Source organism: Otolemur garnettii, unplaced genomic scaffold (genome assembly GCF_000181295.1).
Source record: "Otolemur garnettii isolate 467f Iridium unplaced genomic scaffold, OtoGar3 scaffold00134, whole genome shotgun sequence".
Classification (NCBI taxonomy): Eukaryota; Metazoa; Chordata; class Mammalia; order Primates; family Galagidae; genus Otolemur; species Otolemur garnettii.
Window position 1 is genome coordinate 3,463,836 of NW_003852529.1, and position 14,573 is coordinate 3,478,408.

The following is a 14,573-nucleotide window of genomic DNA, read 5'->3' on the forward strand; positions in this document are numbered from 1 at the left end:
GATTGATTGTTTCTCTAGCAGGGAAAACCTACATCTATCTCTAAACTACTTGTGTATTTGGTTTCATAACAAAGGCAGACCAGTGGGAGAAGTCTTCACTGGACTAAGGCTGCCAGCCTGGTTTTTTCCAAATAACCTGTTTCCTTTGGCATCTATAAATAAGTCCTATCTACAACAAATACAATAACTGCAATGATCTTCACCCAAAGCTGAGTACCTTAAACTTCACACCCTCCCCTTCTCTTCAAGGTACAAATAAAGAACCCAGAAAAAAGCCCAAGCAAGAACTCTCTCAAAGCACACATACCCTAAGTTGAAAAACCATTTATTTCACCGGAAAGAAAAAAGTGATCCAACTCTATAGGTCTAGCTTTTGGGCCAAAAAAAGACCCAGAAGCAGTGAGACTCTCACCAAGGTCATCCCCCAATCCAACACCCACTGGAGGCACAAAGTAGGGAGGAAGCACAGCCCCCACCACAGTCTCTGCACACAATGAGGCCTGCTGGGAGAACAGAACACGAATGGGAGGCTACAGAGGTATCGAAGGACAGGAAGAACAGGAAAATGGGCAGGAGGACAGGAAAGGAAGAGAAGGTCTGAACTCAGCAAGGTAAATTAAGGTCCATGGTTCCTGAGGGACTGAACGCACAGAGCCGAGAACGTCCCGGAGATGGGGTACCACGAAGGGTGTATTCTCATGCACAACCGCAGCTCGGAATTTCAGCCCACACACATCCCACCTGAAAGAGAGCACAACACAGGGGCTTTATAGCAAAGCTCAAAAGGGCTTCTTTCCCACTTCAAACTTCAAAGAACATCTTTACAGTTTGATAACTTGACATTCCTTTTCAGTTTACTTGTACTTTTCCCCAGCAATAATCTCTAGAAGTGAGAAGAGCTTTAAGGCCAGAGACTAACTGGGGAAGCTAAGCAATCCCAGACTAAGGCCTTTCTCTAAATTAACAGCAAATTTTGTGTTATGAGAGTAGCCAAAGACATTCTATTGTTTTGGGGTGGGTTTTTTTTGGTTGTTTTTTTTTTTTTTTTTTTTTAAGACGGAGTCTCACTTCAAGAGAAGAGCTTCAAGGCCAGAGACTAACTGGGAAAGCTAACCAATCCCAGACCATGGCCTTTCTCTAAATTAACAGCATATCTTGTGTCATGAGAGTAGGCAAAGACACTCTATTGTTTGGGGGTTTTTTTTGGGGGGGGGGTGGGACGGAGTCACTTGCTGCTCTTAGTAGAGTGCCGTAGCATTACCACTCACAGCAACCTCAAACTCTTGAACTCAAGCAATTCTCTTCCCTCAGCCTCCCAAGTAGCTGGGACTACAGGCACCCACCACAACGCCAGCCCACTTTTAGAGACGGGGTCTCACTCTTGCTCAGGCTGGCCTCAAACCAGTGAGCTCAGGCAATCCACCCGCCTCAGCCTCCCAGAGTGCTAGGATTACAGGTGTGAGCCACCACACCTGGCCCTCATTCTATTGTTTTTGATGTTAGTATTAGCATTCCTCACAGAAGGTCACATGTCACAAACTGTCATCAGAAGACAGGAAAAAAGGAAAGGTTCCCATTAGCTCTCTGAGTAAAAAGTCAACAGTATGTTTCAATCTGGGAGTTACTGCCAAGGTTCAAGTTAAAAATCATTCAAAGGCTAGGACAACAGTAGTATCAACTGAACAAGTTCTAAGACCCAAGGACAGCCAATTGTCTAGGGAAGATGCTAACTTTTGAAAGATGGTGCTGGAGGGCACGTGTAAGCTACACATCAAGTCACCGATGTTTCTTTTCTAGCTCGATCAGTGAAATTTCCTATCCAATGACTCTGGGCAAGTCACATAACCTTCTACTCTAACTTAAAAGATGACATTATCACTTACACTGTTGCTATAATTAAGGATCAATGGCAACGTCTAAGACTCACTGGGGCTACTCAGAACTAAAGGCGTTGAGAATTACCCATAAGTACAACAATAATCTCAAACACCTAGAGCCCAAAGCTGGCAGTATCAGAAGAGAATATATTCAAGTAGAGCCAAAAGGATGGTGAGACTCAAAATGTACGAGAGGGAAAAGCCAGAGGACTCAAGGTAGAGCTGGTGGCTCAAGAGTATCAAATGCCCATAGTAGCTGTGAGAAGATGAAGGGAGTCATCAGCTTATGGCAAAGCTCCCAACTCTGGATTTCAGTATTACCAAAAGAGTAAAGTTAACAGATGTGCATGAGTCCTTTACATTACCATATACCTTAAAGAAGGTATATGCACTATGGAAACAGTTATTTAAAAAAAAAGACAAACAAACACGAACAAAGTTAACAGGCTGCTATAGGACAGATTCAAAGACATAGCAGTTAAGACTGGGGACTATATACTTAGGAAACGAATCTGAGCTGGGCAGAAAAGCTGGATGTCAGAGTCTACGCCCAGACTTCCACGTCGAACTTTATAAATGATACGCTTTGTACTTCTTTTCCCAACTTACCACCAAATAAGTTCTACAAAACTCAAAGGGGCTGAACTGCTCAGTAGTGTCAGAAATATGCTTCAAGATTAAGAGTATGCCATTTTGGTAGTCTTAGTAACTGGGACCTGAGCAGTGATAACCAGTTAACTACAAATGTGGACTTTATCAATCATTAGAGGTCATATCAGACCTTTCACGTAACACGAAGCAGAACATGAAGACCTTAGTAGTGTCACACACCTAGGAAACTCAACAAAAGCTCTAAAAAACAGCACACCTGCATCTCAATGTCTGGGTGCCAGGTAAAGTTCAATTATAGCACATAGGTGTGACCCAAGATCCACCAGCACACCATTCTTTGTTTTTTTCTAGGCACAGAGAATCAGACTGACTCCCACTACCAGGGGCTCTGAAAAATAGCCACGAGGGCCAAGGACATGTACATATTTCGAAGTGAAGCAGTAGGGACCTCTCCCTAAGCCTGAACGATGCTAGTAAACTCATCCTAACCTTACAAAAGCAAGCAAGCAGGGCAGCCTAATTGGAGCCCTTTAGGCTGCAGGAGGGATGACAAAACTAAAACAGGGGACACCCCACCCCTCTCACCTCAAGCTTTAAAAGGCTGAGTACCGCGCCCGATCTGCATACTGCTCCCGCTCATACCGGGCCATGTCGTACAGGGAATTCCGCGCGGCTGCAGAAGCTTGGGACAACTCACTCTCATGCCCGTAACCGTAGCCCTCTCCAACAGTGGGGACTGGGGCTGTAGCACGACGCAGGGGGCTCCGATCCCGCCCGTAATATGAAGTGGACGCTGCAGTAACTGCAGCAGCAGCTGCTGCAGCAGCGGCAGCTGTGGCAGCAGCAGCTCCTGAGGTCGGCAACAGGTGTCTATCGTAGGGATCGAGAGAGGTGGAGGTGAGGTGACTGGCCATGGCTGTGTTCTGAACTTGTGGCAGCTGGGACAGGGTCTGCTCTGTGTAATTATACACAGAGGCAGCTGCAGCTGCCACTGCCTCATAGGACCGGGCAGCACGGCAGCGCTTGTAGTAGGCATCGAGCGCTCCGTACGCGTTGTTGTAATACAACGAATCCCCATAGCTCATGGTGTAAGGCGTACGCACTGCTCCATATTGCTCATTATATTGCTCGGTCAAGTCTGCCACGCGGCCTGAACGATCTATCGGACACTCTTTGGACCAGTGCCCCTCTTTCCCGCACCGATAGCAGCCGCTCTGGTCTCCCATCCCGGGCGCAGTCCTAAGCCGGCTGGTGGACAACTGCACGTGCATTCGTTTGCCTTGAAGAAACAGACGCAAGAAGGGTTGCTATCACTCTTAGTCATAGCCCCAGCCCCTACCCCAGACACTGGTCATAGCAAAGGCTTTATCTAGACAATTCCAATCCAGGACTCATCTTTGTGAAAAAGAATTTTTTAAAAATGGACCCAACATTCAGTATAATGACCTGGTTTGGGGCAAAGATCAATTAGATGAAGAAATGTATCAGTTATAACACTAGTTTAATGCTTAAGAACCAGTTTTGCTCAAAAAAAAGCATCTTATCCTTGCCAAGTAACCACAGTTTTATAAAAGTCTGCTCCAGTGGCCCAAGGTCAAAAGAAACCAAAGAAAGAGTGTTCCACAAGCTTCTATCATCTCCAACTTTCACTATCAAGGCTGATTCCATTAAGCAGGAGAATGTAAAGGAATGTTTCTACCACCACCCTTCAAAACCCCCAAAGAGAATGGAATAAAACATCCTGAAGTTAGTTACCATCACTAAACAGTAACCTATACTTGATCTATGGCCAAGCATGATAGGTACATTTCAAGGTACATCTTTGGAAAAATACATAAATTGGCAGGGGGAGAAGCTTGAGGACAAATATACATTGATGGGACAATTCTTCCCCTTAACTGGATCCCTATAATTTCTAACCTTTTTTTCCATTTTTAGTATTATCATTTTTCAACCTGTTGCAGATATTTTTATTATCAGATTAATGCAAGAATACATACAATTATGTTACATTATTTGCACTTGTAAAGTCTAAGCTGAAGTTACACCCTACACCCAGTAAGTGTGCTACATGCACCCACACATGGTTTCCACTGGGTAGGAACTGGCTGACCCCACTCCCTTGCCCCTTCCCTCTTTGGATTTGAGTTTTTCTCTCATGTGAGCATATTGTTAACCTACAAGTTTCAGATTAGCATTGACTCCAAGTGATTTTCTGTTTTCTTAAAGAGACAGTCTTGTTCTGTTATAATACACAGCTCACTGCAGCCTTCAACTCCTCAGCTTAAGGCAACACTCCTCAGCCTCCAGAGTAGCATGGACTAGGTGTATGCGCCACCGTGCCCATACTAGCTCTGATAATCATTTTAAAAAGGATTCTTTACAACTTCACAGCTAATTTTAGTGACAAACCTCCAAACCCCGTACGGTCAAAAGAAAACAGGGCAGGCTGTTCTCAAAATGCCTGAATTTTATAGAATTCTATAAAAATTGTGGAAGAAAAAGTAGATAAGTAAAGAATAATTCAGTAATATTAATCAGTGAACAAAGTATTTCTCCTTAACCTGGCGATCTGAAATCCTAGGAACACACTCCTATAAATCACAATTTGTATTCTATTGCTTTTTTTTGGTTGGTTGGTTTGTTTTCTGAGACAGTCTCACTATGTTGCCCTTGGTGAAGTGCCACGGCATCACAGCTCACAGCAACCCCTGGGCTCAAGAGATTCTCTTGCCTCACCTCCCAAGTAGCTAGGACTACAGGTGCCCGCCACAATGCCCGGCTATTCTTTGGTTGCAGTTGTCATCATTGTTTAGCAGGCCCAGGCCAGGTTCGAACCTGCCTGCCTCAAGGTGTATGTGGCTGGCACCCTAACCACTGAGCTAGGGGCAACAAGCCCACAATTTGTATTCTAGAAATGAAAAATATTATTTCTAAAAACCTAACAAAGAAAAAGGCAGAAACTCTTCGGAGAAATTAAAACTCCATTTTAAATCTCACAGAAGCAATTTACACCTAAAATGATCTGTAAGTTTACTGGTAAAATTCAAAAGGGACCCAAATCCAGCAACAACTTTCCAATGCAATTGGCTACAATGCACCCAAGCATACAGATCTCAAAGCAGTGAATGACGAGAATAAAGGCCAGAGTCAACAGATGGGTCCTCTAACATTAGAGAAAGTAACAAATACACGATTTTACCTGCAAATTTAAAGTTAAGTTTAGGTTCTAGAAGAATAGAAAAAACACAATAAGGAAAAGGAAGTGGAAGGTCCAAAATATTAAAGTAGTCCTGGTTTAAAACATTACATCTGGTAAATTTAGGTTGTACATTAAAAGAGCTAAGATATGCAATTAAGAAAATCTTACAGTGCTAGCCAGCTTCTTGGCATTTGCGGGGGGTGGGGGTGGGGGGGCGTGCAGCAAGGGTCACTTTGGCACTTAAAACCAGAGAAAACAAGCACAACCGAGAAATCTTAGGTCATTAATAAATACTCTAACTGAAGGTATATCAATTCTAATACGAGAAAAAGAAAAAAGAAGCTAAATGTTTAAAAATATCTAAAACAGATTTTAAGTGGGCAAATAAAGAGAATATACCTAACACTGAGAAAAAGAAAAAAGGGGAAAAAAAAAGATGACCCTAATAAATATTACTAGTCAACAAACACATAGAACTCTACCAGAAAAGTATTAAGAAATACTAAAGAAAATAGAGCAAAAGCAACTAGGTATCAGAACACCTGGAGTTCAGATGCCCAGAGTTATAAGGATAATTCATCCTGTATCAAGACCACACTGTCTTCCTCTGGAACATGTTAGCTGCCACAAACAAAAACCTCTTCTATGACTGGGTTCAAGTGTAGAAGACTGCCCAAAAAATTAGGTATCACACCACAAACTCTCTACAAAAGCACCCTTTCCTCCCAGTTCAGTTGTTGACAAAATAATTCTCAACATGCCAATTAAAAAAGGAAAGCAACCTAGGCCTGAGAGACCTGTGACACCTTCAATAATACACAGCAATGCCATGACACAGAATAGCCATTATGTGGGGGAATGAAGGTCAAACCTCCAGCTTAACAGGCCCAATTTAAGGGAAATAAACACCAAAAACAGTAATGACTCTTTACAAGGGAAAAGAATCAGCCACTCTCTTGTTGATGTTACTATGATCAGAACATACATTTGAAACATAGCAAGAAGTCATGGGAATATCCTGTAATTTGGAAGTTAATTACAACCAAAGGGAAAAGGCTCTTTTTGACACTGGGGACCCAAAGAGGGAAGAGTTTAAAGTTCAGTGGGCAACTCACCCTGGTTACCACCCCAAAATTGCCACTCTTGCCACAAGAATTTATATCTTAAATCAAGAAAAGATAATACACATTGAGTAGCCCTTATTTTAAATGCTTGGAACAAAAAGTGTTTCAGTTTTCACAATATCTGCATCATACTTACCATGTGAGCATCCTAAATCCGAAAATTCAAAATCTGAAATGTCCCAACAAGCATTTCCTTTGAGCATCAAGTAGGCACTCAAAAAGTTTGGATTCTGAATCATTTAAGATTTGAATGTTCCAAATGAAGTGACAATCTACATCATCACCTGTGCTGCCCTCCAAGCACAAAAGCAATTCATCTGGTCAAGGCTCCAAAATAAAAACACAACTAGTGCTCATTCCAAGGATATTAAAGACCACCTCCCCAAACCAGTGAAAAAATATGCCATTAATGCACCCAAGCCTCCATCCCAAAGTCCTAAAATCAGCCTTCAACTTATAGAGTGGCCTCAGCCTGAAAATGCAACTCTTTAATACAAGAATACAAAAGCAACAAGAGATATAACCCCTTTAAAGGACTGGGTTACGGTAGGGATTTTGCTCCTAATCACATTCCTTAAACTATTTTTAAAAACATGATAATTCAGAAAGTCTTCAGAGAAAAAACTTTCTGCACTGAAGGGCACAAAAGCTTTAGGGGCTTCAAAGAAACCCAAGTGGGTTTTCTCTAGACTTGCCTACGGTAACACTTGTAAATGCCACACATTCTCCATTTTAAGTCCATCATCACTCACACTTAATTCTTCACCACTAGCCAGCTAAGCGCTCTATCTCTACCAAACCCCTCACTTAGTCAACCATTTTCTGTACATAGCCTTGTATTCAGCAATCTACCCAAAAAGGGTGGTTCACCTTGAAACTCTGTGTTATCAAGGCCCCTGATGGCCTCCACTGCATCCTCTGCCCGCTCCATGTGTACGAAGGCATAATCTTTCACGATGTCACATTCAATGACTGGACCATATTCCTCAAACTTGGCCCGAAGCTCCTTGTTGGTACAGGTGGGACTGATGTTGCCCACGTGCAACTTTGTTGAGGTTTTACTCTTATTCTTGCTGGCTTCCACGTTGATGTTCACCCCATGAAGCTTGTAGTGGTGCAGGTTGCGTATGGCATCCTCAGCTGCAGTTTTATCTTCTATGTGCACAAAGCCATAGTTCTTAATGATGTCACATTCCAGCACTTTCCCATACTGCTCAAAGAGTGAGCGGATCTCCTGCTCTGTGGCCTCCCGAGGCAGGTTTCCGATGAACAACTTCACCATCCTGACAAGATCCTAGGAGAGAAAAAACAAGATTTCTAAAAAAAAAACTTCAGGCCCATGTCAATTAAAAAAAAAAAAAAAACAACTTCTGCACTTCAGTATATATTTCAGAACAGTTCTCTCTCAGACGCCTGCACCTCCACACAATAATCAAGGGGAAATGAGAGTGAAATAAGGTGGTCTAACTATAGCACCTGCCATAAAACCTGTGAGAATGAGATGCCCTCCCTAATAAGAAGGATTTTATTAGACAAAGGGTTTGGTAAGAAACAGATACCTTCTAACAGGAATGGGAATGAAAGTAAGTGCCTGAGAGCCAGGGGTACTGGGCTATGAGGACAATCAGAAAATAAAACTTTAATTATTGGGCTTGCTGAATTATGAACTGGTTCTTCTCTCATGGTAACCAAAACAGACACTATTTACGGAAAAGTGGGCTTTGTAATAGGTTCGTTTTAGAGTTTCCTTTGTAAGTAGTGAACACACAACACGGCCCTGATAGGGAGGCGTGGACATTACAGAAGAGCTGGAATAGTGAACGCCTCTTCGGGGTACCGTCCGACATGCTCCTAAAGAATGGACAAATGGGTGGCCGGAGAAGAGGGCTGCAGATTCATTAACCAATGCCTCACGGCCGAGAAATTTTCGAAACAGTGCAAGAGAAATGCGGTTATCTTGGTGGAAATCTCCACGCTTACGGGTAGGACCACTTCGAATACAGGGCAGGATGGAGTAAAAGCAAGGTATTCTCAGGGGGAGGGCATGGGGGAAGGGCTGCTTCAAGCTTACCGCACAACGCCGAGGACCGAAGTCGGCTCTCAGCGACGGATGTGCAGGCTGCGACCCCACTAGGACACCCCAAAGCCCAAGGAAATAGGAGAATATTTAAGAGAACAAAAGAGAAGACAAAGAAAAGGCCCAGAGTCTCACCCGCACGGAGATCAGCAGGGACTCCTCCTCGCGGAACGGACGCTCCCGACAAAACGCTAAAATGGCGGCGGCCGCAGCGGTGACTCTGGGTAGAGGAGGGAGGTGAATCTACCACCGATTGGCCGTTCGATAACGTGGAAGACAGGCAATCCCGTAGAGCCTCTTCCTGATTGGTTATCACGAACGCCAATTACCTGAGAGGCCAGGAAGAGGTGGAAACGTCAGTAACCACACAGCTTTTATGCGCAAGCCAATGGGTACCAACTTCGAGAAGCCTAGATCACTGATTGGGCAAGAGGTCGGCGTGAGGGAGGAACTACCAACGTGGGCTTCGCTTGGGGCTGCGGCCCGCCATTAGGCGGAGCGAGCTACGGCCAGGTGTGGCAGTCTTTAGCTTGAGGGCGCCAACTTTGTTATGCTTCCACATTTCACCAATTCCACGTGCATGCCCTGACAGCATCCCGCGCTGCATTTTGCCCTCCACTCCAAATTTCTCCCTCTAAATTTCCAAACACCGGTCCCCTCGCAGCCAGGCTGTTGTGGACAATAGCTTATGCCAACACAGATGTCAGGTCAGAAAAATAACGGGAGCCTCTCAGGAAACCAACCTTCTCCTTTCACCTGTAATCCATTCTGCAGCCTTTGAAGTCCCGGAGCTCCCCCCACATTAAAACTACTTTCGTAGGTGGTGAAAGGAACACTGAAAAGTCAACGGGCCCAGCTTCAGTTGGAGACCTGCAAGAGGCTTTTGAGAACAGGAGGCGCTGAGGACAAATTTCCTAGGAACCAGCCTCCCAACGTCCAAGAGGAAATTTTTCTTTGTGACCATGGAAACTGAAAACACACTCCCATCCCGCCCTGAGAAAAAAAAACTGGAGCACCAAAGTTATGTTTGTTTTGTTTGTTTTATTGGGCGGCATCAGCCACAGCTGTAGGATTTAACCCCCCTCCAACCCGACCTTAGAAGAACCTAGTGACAATCAGCTGTAAACAGAACACAATCAAAGTAACATCCTCCAGGGGATCTAGCTCCCACATCACATTTTCTTTCACATCCTTTGGCTGCTTCTCATAATCCCATATTCATTGAGCAAGCAATTTACACCAAGAAAACTCTATGCAAAGCAGCTTTGAAGAGGGAGTTAAAAGAAATGGGAGTGGGTGTTGGATGGAAGAACTTAAAACACGAGCAAAACAAACTAAAAGCAGTGAATTGTTTATGTGGAAAGGTATCAGGAGACAACAACACACATGCAACATATTACCATCAAAGGCAGCACCCCAAGTGGGGAGAGGTTATAAAGAAAAAGGTGAAGTCAAAAGTTCTGGGAAGAGTGGGTTTTAAAACCCGACAAGATTCAAGAATCCCATAGTAGAAAACTGGTTGAGAACTTTCTTGGTGGTGGAAATACCTAAAAGCCTAAAATAACAAAATATAACATTTGCAGCCAAGGTCACTATCTAGGTCCTTTTCATTGTGGATTGTGATGCACCTCTGGGATTGAGTAAAGGCCACAGGATCAGTGATGAAGAAAACCAACTCCCAGCTCCGTGCCTGTAGCTCAGCAGCTAGGGCACCAGCCACATACACAGGGTTCAAACCTGGCCCAGGCCTGCTGAACAATGACAACTTACAGGGGTCCTCAAACTTTTTAAATATGGGGCCAGTTCACTGACCCTCAGACCATTGGAGTCCACTGCTAAGCAGGATAGGCAGCTGCGGCAAAAACACCCAGCGGGCCAGATAAATGTCCTAGGCAGGCTGCATATGGCCCACGGGCCATAGTTGAGGACGCCTGGACAACTACAACAAAAAAAAAGCTGGGCATTGTGGTGGGCGCCTGTATTCCCAGCTACTTGGGAGCCTAAGGCAAGAGAATCACTTAAGCCCAAGAGTTTGAGACTCCACAGCACTCTACCAAGGGCAACAAAAGTGAGACTGTCTCAAATAAACAAAAAAAAGGGCAGCGCCTAGGCTCAGTGAGTAGGGCACCAGCCCCATATACTGAGGGTGGGTTCAAACCTGGCCCTGGCCAACTTGCAACAAAAAAATAGCTGGACATTGTGGAGGGTGCCTGTAGTCCCAGCTACTATGGAGACTGAGGCAAGAGAATCACCTACGCCCAAGAGCTGGAGATTGCTGTGAGCTGTGACGCCATGGCACTACTGAGGACAATAAAGTGAGACTCTGTCTCTTTAAAAAAAAAAAAAAAAAAAAAACTCCACGTCGGCTACAAGTGCCATTTTAGGGGTCCAGCATTAGGAGGTAGTCACAACTCACTCTGTGCCAGGAGATATAAGGTACAGAAATCCTCTCATCTCCCATCAGTTTGATATTCCAAATTTTTTGTGTCCCAACAACCATGAGGATCAAATTTTCTTCCAAAATACCTAAGCATATGAGGTCAACTCAATTCTACGAATTTAACCATCTCACTATGTCTGAAGGAGAGACTGGGAATATAAATCTTCTGAATTCAATCCACATGTACAGGCATCAAGAGTACAGACCCCCCCACACAAAAAAACCTAACTACTAATTTGCCTTCTAAAACCCAACTAGCTCCAGTCATCTTGCTTTGCAAACTCATCCAACTGAAGGAACCACATTAAATCATTTCCCTGCTTTTAAACCCCATGGCATTTGTAGTATTAAGTAGCATGGATGGTAAGAATAATATTTGGGGTTGTTTTAAAAGGAAGGATAATAGCCAATAAAGCAATTCCTTTAATTTTTTTTTTTTAAATGGCAACTGAGGCTCAGTGCCTGTAGCTCAGTGAGTTAGGGTGCCAACCCCATACACTGTGGCTGGAAATGGAACCCAGCCCAGGCCTGCTAAACAATGACAACTCCAACCAATAAAAAGCTGGGTGTTGTGGCGGGCACCTGTAGTTCCAGCTATTCAGGAGGCTGAGGGAAGAGAACCACTGAAGCCCAAGAGTTTGAGGTTGCTGTGAGTTGTAATGCCACAGCACTCTACCAAGGGTGACATAGTAAGACTGTCTCATTAAAAAAAAAAAAAACGGCAATTGAAATTAAAAATCCAAACTCCTTTCCCAGGACTGTAAAACTACCCAATCTGGTTCTTGCGTTTGCAATTTCCCAATCTGTTAATCACTTTCCCCCACAATCCCTAACCATGCTTCAGACACACTGGCCGCTTTGTCTCAAGCTCAAACTAGAATATTCTTTATTCATTGGCCGACAAAAGACATCCTCTGATCCAACCCAACCCTACCCGGGATTTCCTTTTTTTTGAGACAGAGCCTCACCTCAAGCTGTGGCCCTGGGTAAAGTGCCATGATATCACAGCTCATAGCAACCTCCAACTCCTGGGTTTAAGCAATTCTCTTATCTCAGCCTCCCAAGTAGCTGGGACTACAGGTGCCCACCACAACGCCCAGCTATTTTTTGGTTGTAGTTGTCATTGTTGTTTGGCACACCTGGGCTGGATTCGAACCCACCAGCTCAGGTGTATGTGGCTGGCGCCTTAGCCAGTTGAGCTACAGGCACCAAGCCTCTGCCTTGGATTTCTATCCTATGACTCCATGTTATTTTTCCAAATACAGTAATTATCATTCACTTGGACCCTATACTCGTTCTACAAGACCAAGGACCTTATTTCTACCATATTCCTATTGTTAGAAATGTTTTGTTGACTGAGTTAAATCAATGAATAAATACATGGGATAACTTCTTGATAACCAAAAGCAGGTAAATGACTGGATTTTTCTATCAGGTTAAGAACCTGGACACTTGACCAGATGCGGCGACTCACGGTCAGAAGTGCAATGAGCTCAGAAGTTGAAACCAGCCTGAGCAAGAGCAAGACTGTCTTTACTAAAAATAGAAAAACTAGCCAGACGTGGTGGTGAGCACCTATAGTATCAGTTACAGGACGCTGAGGCAAGAATCAATCAAGCCCCAAGCCCAAGAGTTTTAGGTGGCTGTGACACCATGGCACTCTACCCAGGGTGACAGAGTGAGACTCTGTCTCAAAAAAAAAAGAAACTGGACACTTATCAGTACGGAAAGCATGCACCTCTACTTATATTTCCTATATACTTTCTATTCTCCCTCAACCAAAAAAAGCCAGTACCCAAACTCAGAGGTAATCTATACTAAGAGCTGTTAATCACCACTTTGACAAATGTGGCAAAATAAAGCTATAGGCAGACAAGTTTGTAGTAGCTCAAGTGTTTTCTTTTCTTTTCTTTTTTTTTTTTTTTGAGACAGAGCCTCAAGCTGTCCCCCCTGGGTAGAGTGCCATGGCATCACAGCTCACAGCAACCTCCAACTCCTGGGCTCAAGCCAGTCTCCTGCCTCAGCCTCCCAAGTAGCTGGGACCACAGGTGCCCACCACAACGCCCGGCTATTTTTTTTTTTTTTTGGTTGCAGCCATCATTGTTGTTTGGCGGGCCCGGGCTGGATTCGAACCCACCACCTTAGGTGTATGTGGCTGGCGCCTTAGCCACTTGAGCCATAGGCACCAAGCCAACTCAAGTGTTTTCATACTGATGTTCATCTACCCAACTATAATTTACCAAGTACACAAAGGAGTTTAATGCTTTCTCCCTTAAGCATTAAAGGTAAAATTAAAGGCCAATTAAAAACATCTGATCAAAATCCTCTATTTTATCACCTCAATTAAACAGTAACATTGAATGGAATGTTTTTAAAAGCACCTTGTCTGGAACCCTGTAAATGCCATTTTGGTGATTCCTTCTTTGTTGACTAGGCTACCAAACTCCTCAGAGTTGTAAAGTCACTTGTCCAAAGTCATCTAGAAAGTTAACATTCTGTAAGAGCCAAGAATACATATTCTGGCTACAGATTTTCAACAAAATGAGCAGTATATAACATATAATTGAGATGAGAAATGAGTCACAGATTTGATAAAGGCTCAAATTAAAAGCCAGCATTCTCCAGGGATGCTTTTAGGAGGGAGCCAGCAAGCCAACCCAGCAGAAGGCTTCCTAGGTTTCCAATCCTACTGCCAGCTATACCAGAGATTCTCAACCTGTGGGTCGTGACCCACAGGAACTATATTAAAGGGCCACAGCATTAGAAAAGTTGAGAACCACTGAGCTGTACTTTCAGCCTTCCTTAATGTCTTTGTAGGTCTCTAGTTAACTTTTTTTTTTTTTGAGACAGTGTTACCCTAGTTAGAGTGCAGTCATGTCAGTCTTGCTCACTGCAACCTCAAACTCCTGGGCTCAAGCAATCTGCCTGCCTCAGCCTCCTGAGTAGCTGGGACTGCAGGTCCCCACCACAACAATCTGGCTACTTTTTTCTATTTTCAGTAAAGACAGGGTCTCCCTCTCTTGCTCAGGCTGATCTTGAACTTCTGAACTCAAGCCATGTGCAGCCTATAGCCTCTGAGTGCTACCATCACAGGCATGAGCCACCATGTGCAGCCTATGATAAATTTTTCTTCTCCATACACACAAGAATCTGATCCCAGGACACAAAATAGTGTTGTCAAGAGACTGGAGGCTCGGCGCCTATAGCTCAACCGGCTAAGGCACCAGCCACGTACGCCTAA

General features: G+C 44.0%; 2 protein-coding genes across 3 annotated transcripts in view; both read right to left on the minus strand.

Moving 5' to 3' along the window:
- Window positions 1–305: 305 nt before the first annotated feature.
- LOC100947184 (RNA-binding protein 4) lies at window positions 306–9,163 on the minus strand. 2 transcript variants are annotated; one of them, XM_003798338.3, is made up of 4 exons: window positions 9,028–9,163; window positions 7,686–8,109; window positions 3,075–3,768; window positions 306–741 (listed from the first exon to the last, which is right to left on the minus strand). In XM_003798338.3, exons 2-3 carry the CDS (start codon window positions 8,095–8,097, stop codon window positions 3,083–3,085), a joined length of 1,098 nt encoding a protein of 365 aa, XP_003798386.1. In that variant the 5' UTR covers window positions 8,098–8,109; window positions 9,028–9,163; the 3' UTR covers window positions 306–741; window positions 3,075–3,082. The 2 variants fall into 2 exon arrangements, with proteins under 2 accessions (XP_003798386.1, XP_012665921.1); XM_012810467.1 differs by lacking the exon at window positions 3,075–3,768 and having other exon boundaries at window positions 309–741.
- RBM14 (RNA binding motif protein 14) overlaps window positions 9,128–14,573 on the minus strand; it is a 19,184-nt gene continuing 13,738 nt past the window's right edge. The window contains exon 2 of the mRNA XM_012810465.2: window positions 9,128–9,221. Coding sequence (XP_012665919.1) covers window positions 9,205–9,221 — 17 coding nt within the window. The 3' untranslated portion in view covers window positions 9,128–9,204. The remainder of the gene's footprint in view (window positions 9,222–14,573) is intronic.

What these genes read in the sequence shown, in the direction of transcription:
- LOC100947184 (XM_003798338.3), bottom strand. Translation starts at nt 8,097, where the DNA reads ATGGTGAAGTTGTTCATCGGAAACCTGCCTCGGGAGGCCACAGAGCAG. An exon ending in TGATAACACAGAGTTTCAAG is followed by an intron (nt 3,769 to 7,685) that starts GTGAACCACCCT and finishes TGTTTCTTCAAG; the next exon opens with GCAAACGAATGCACGTGCAG.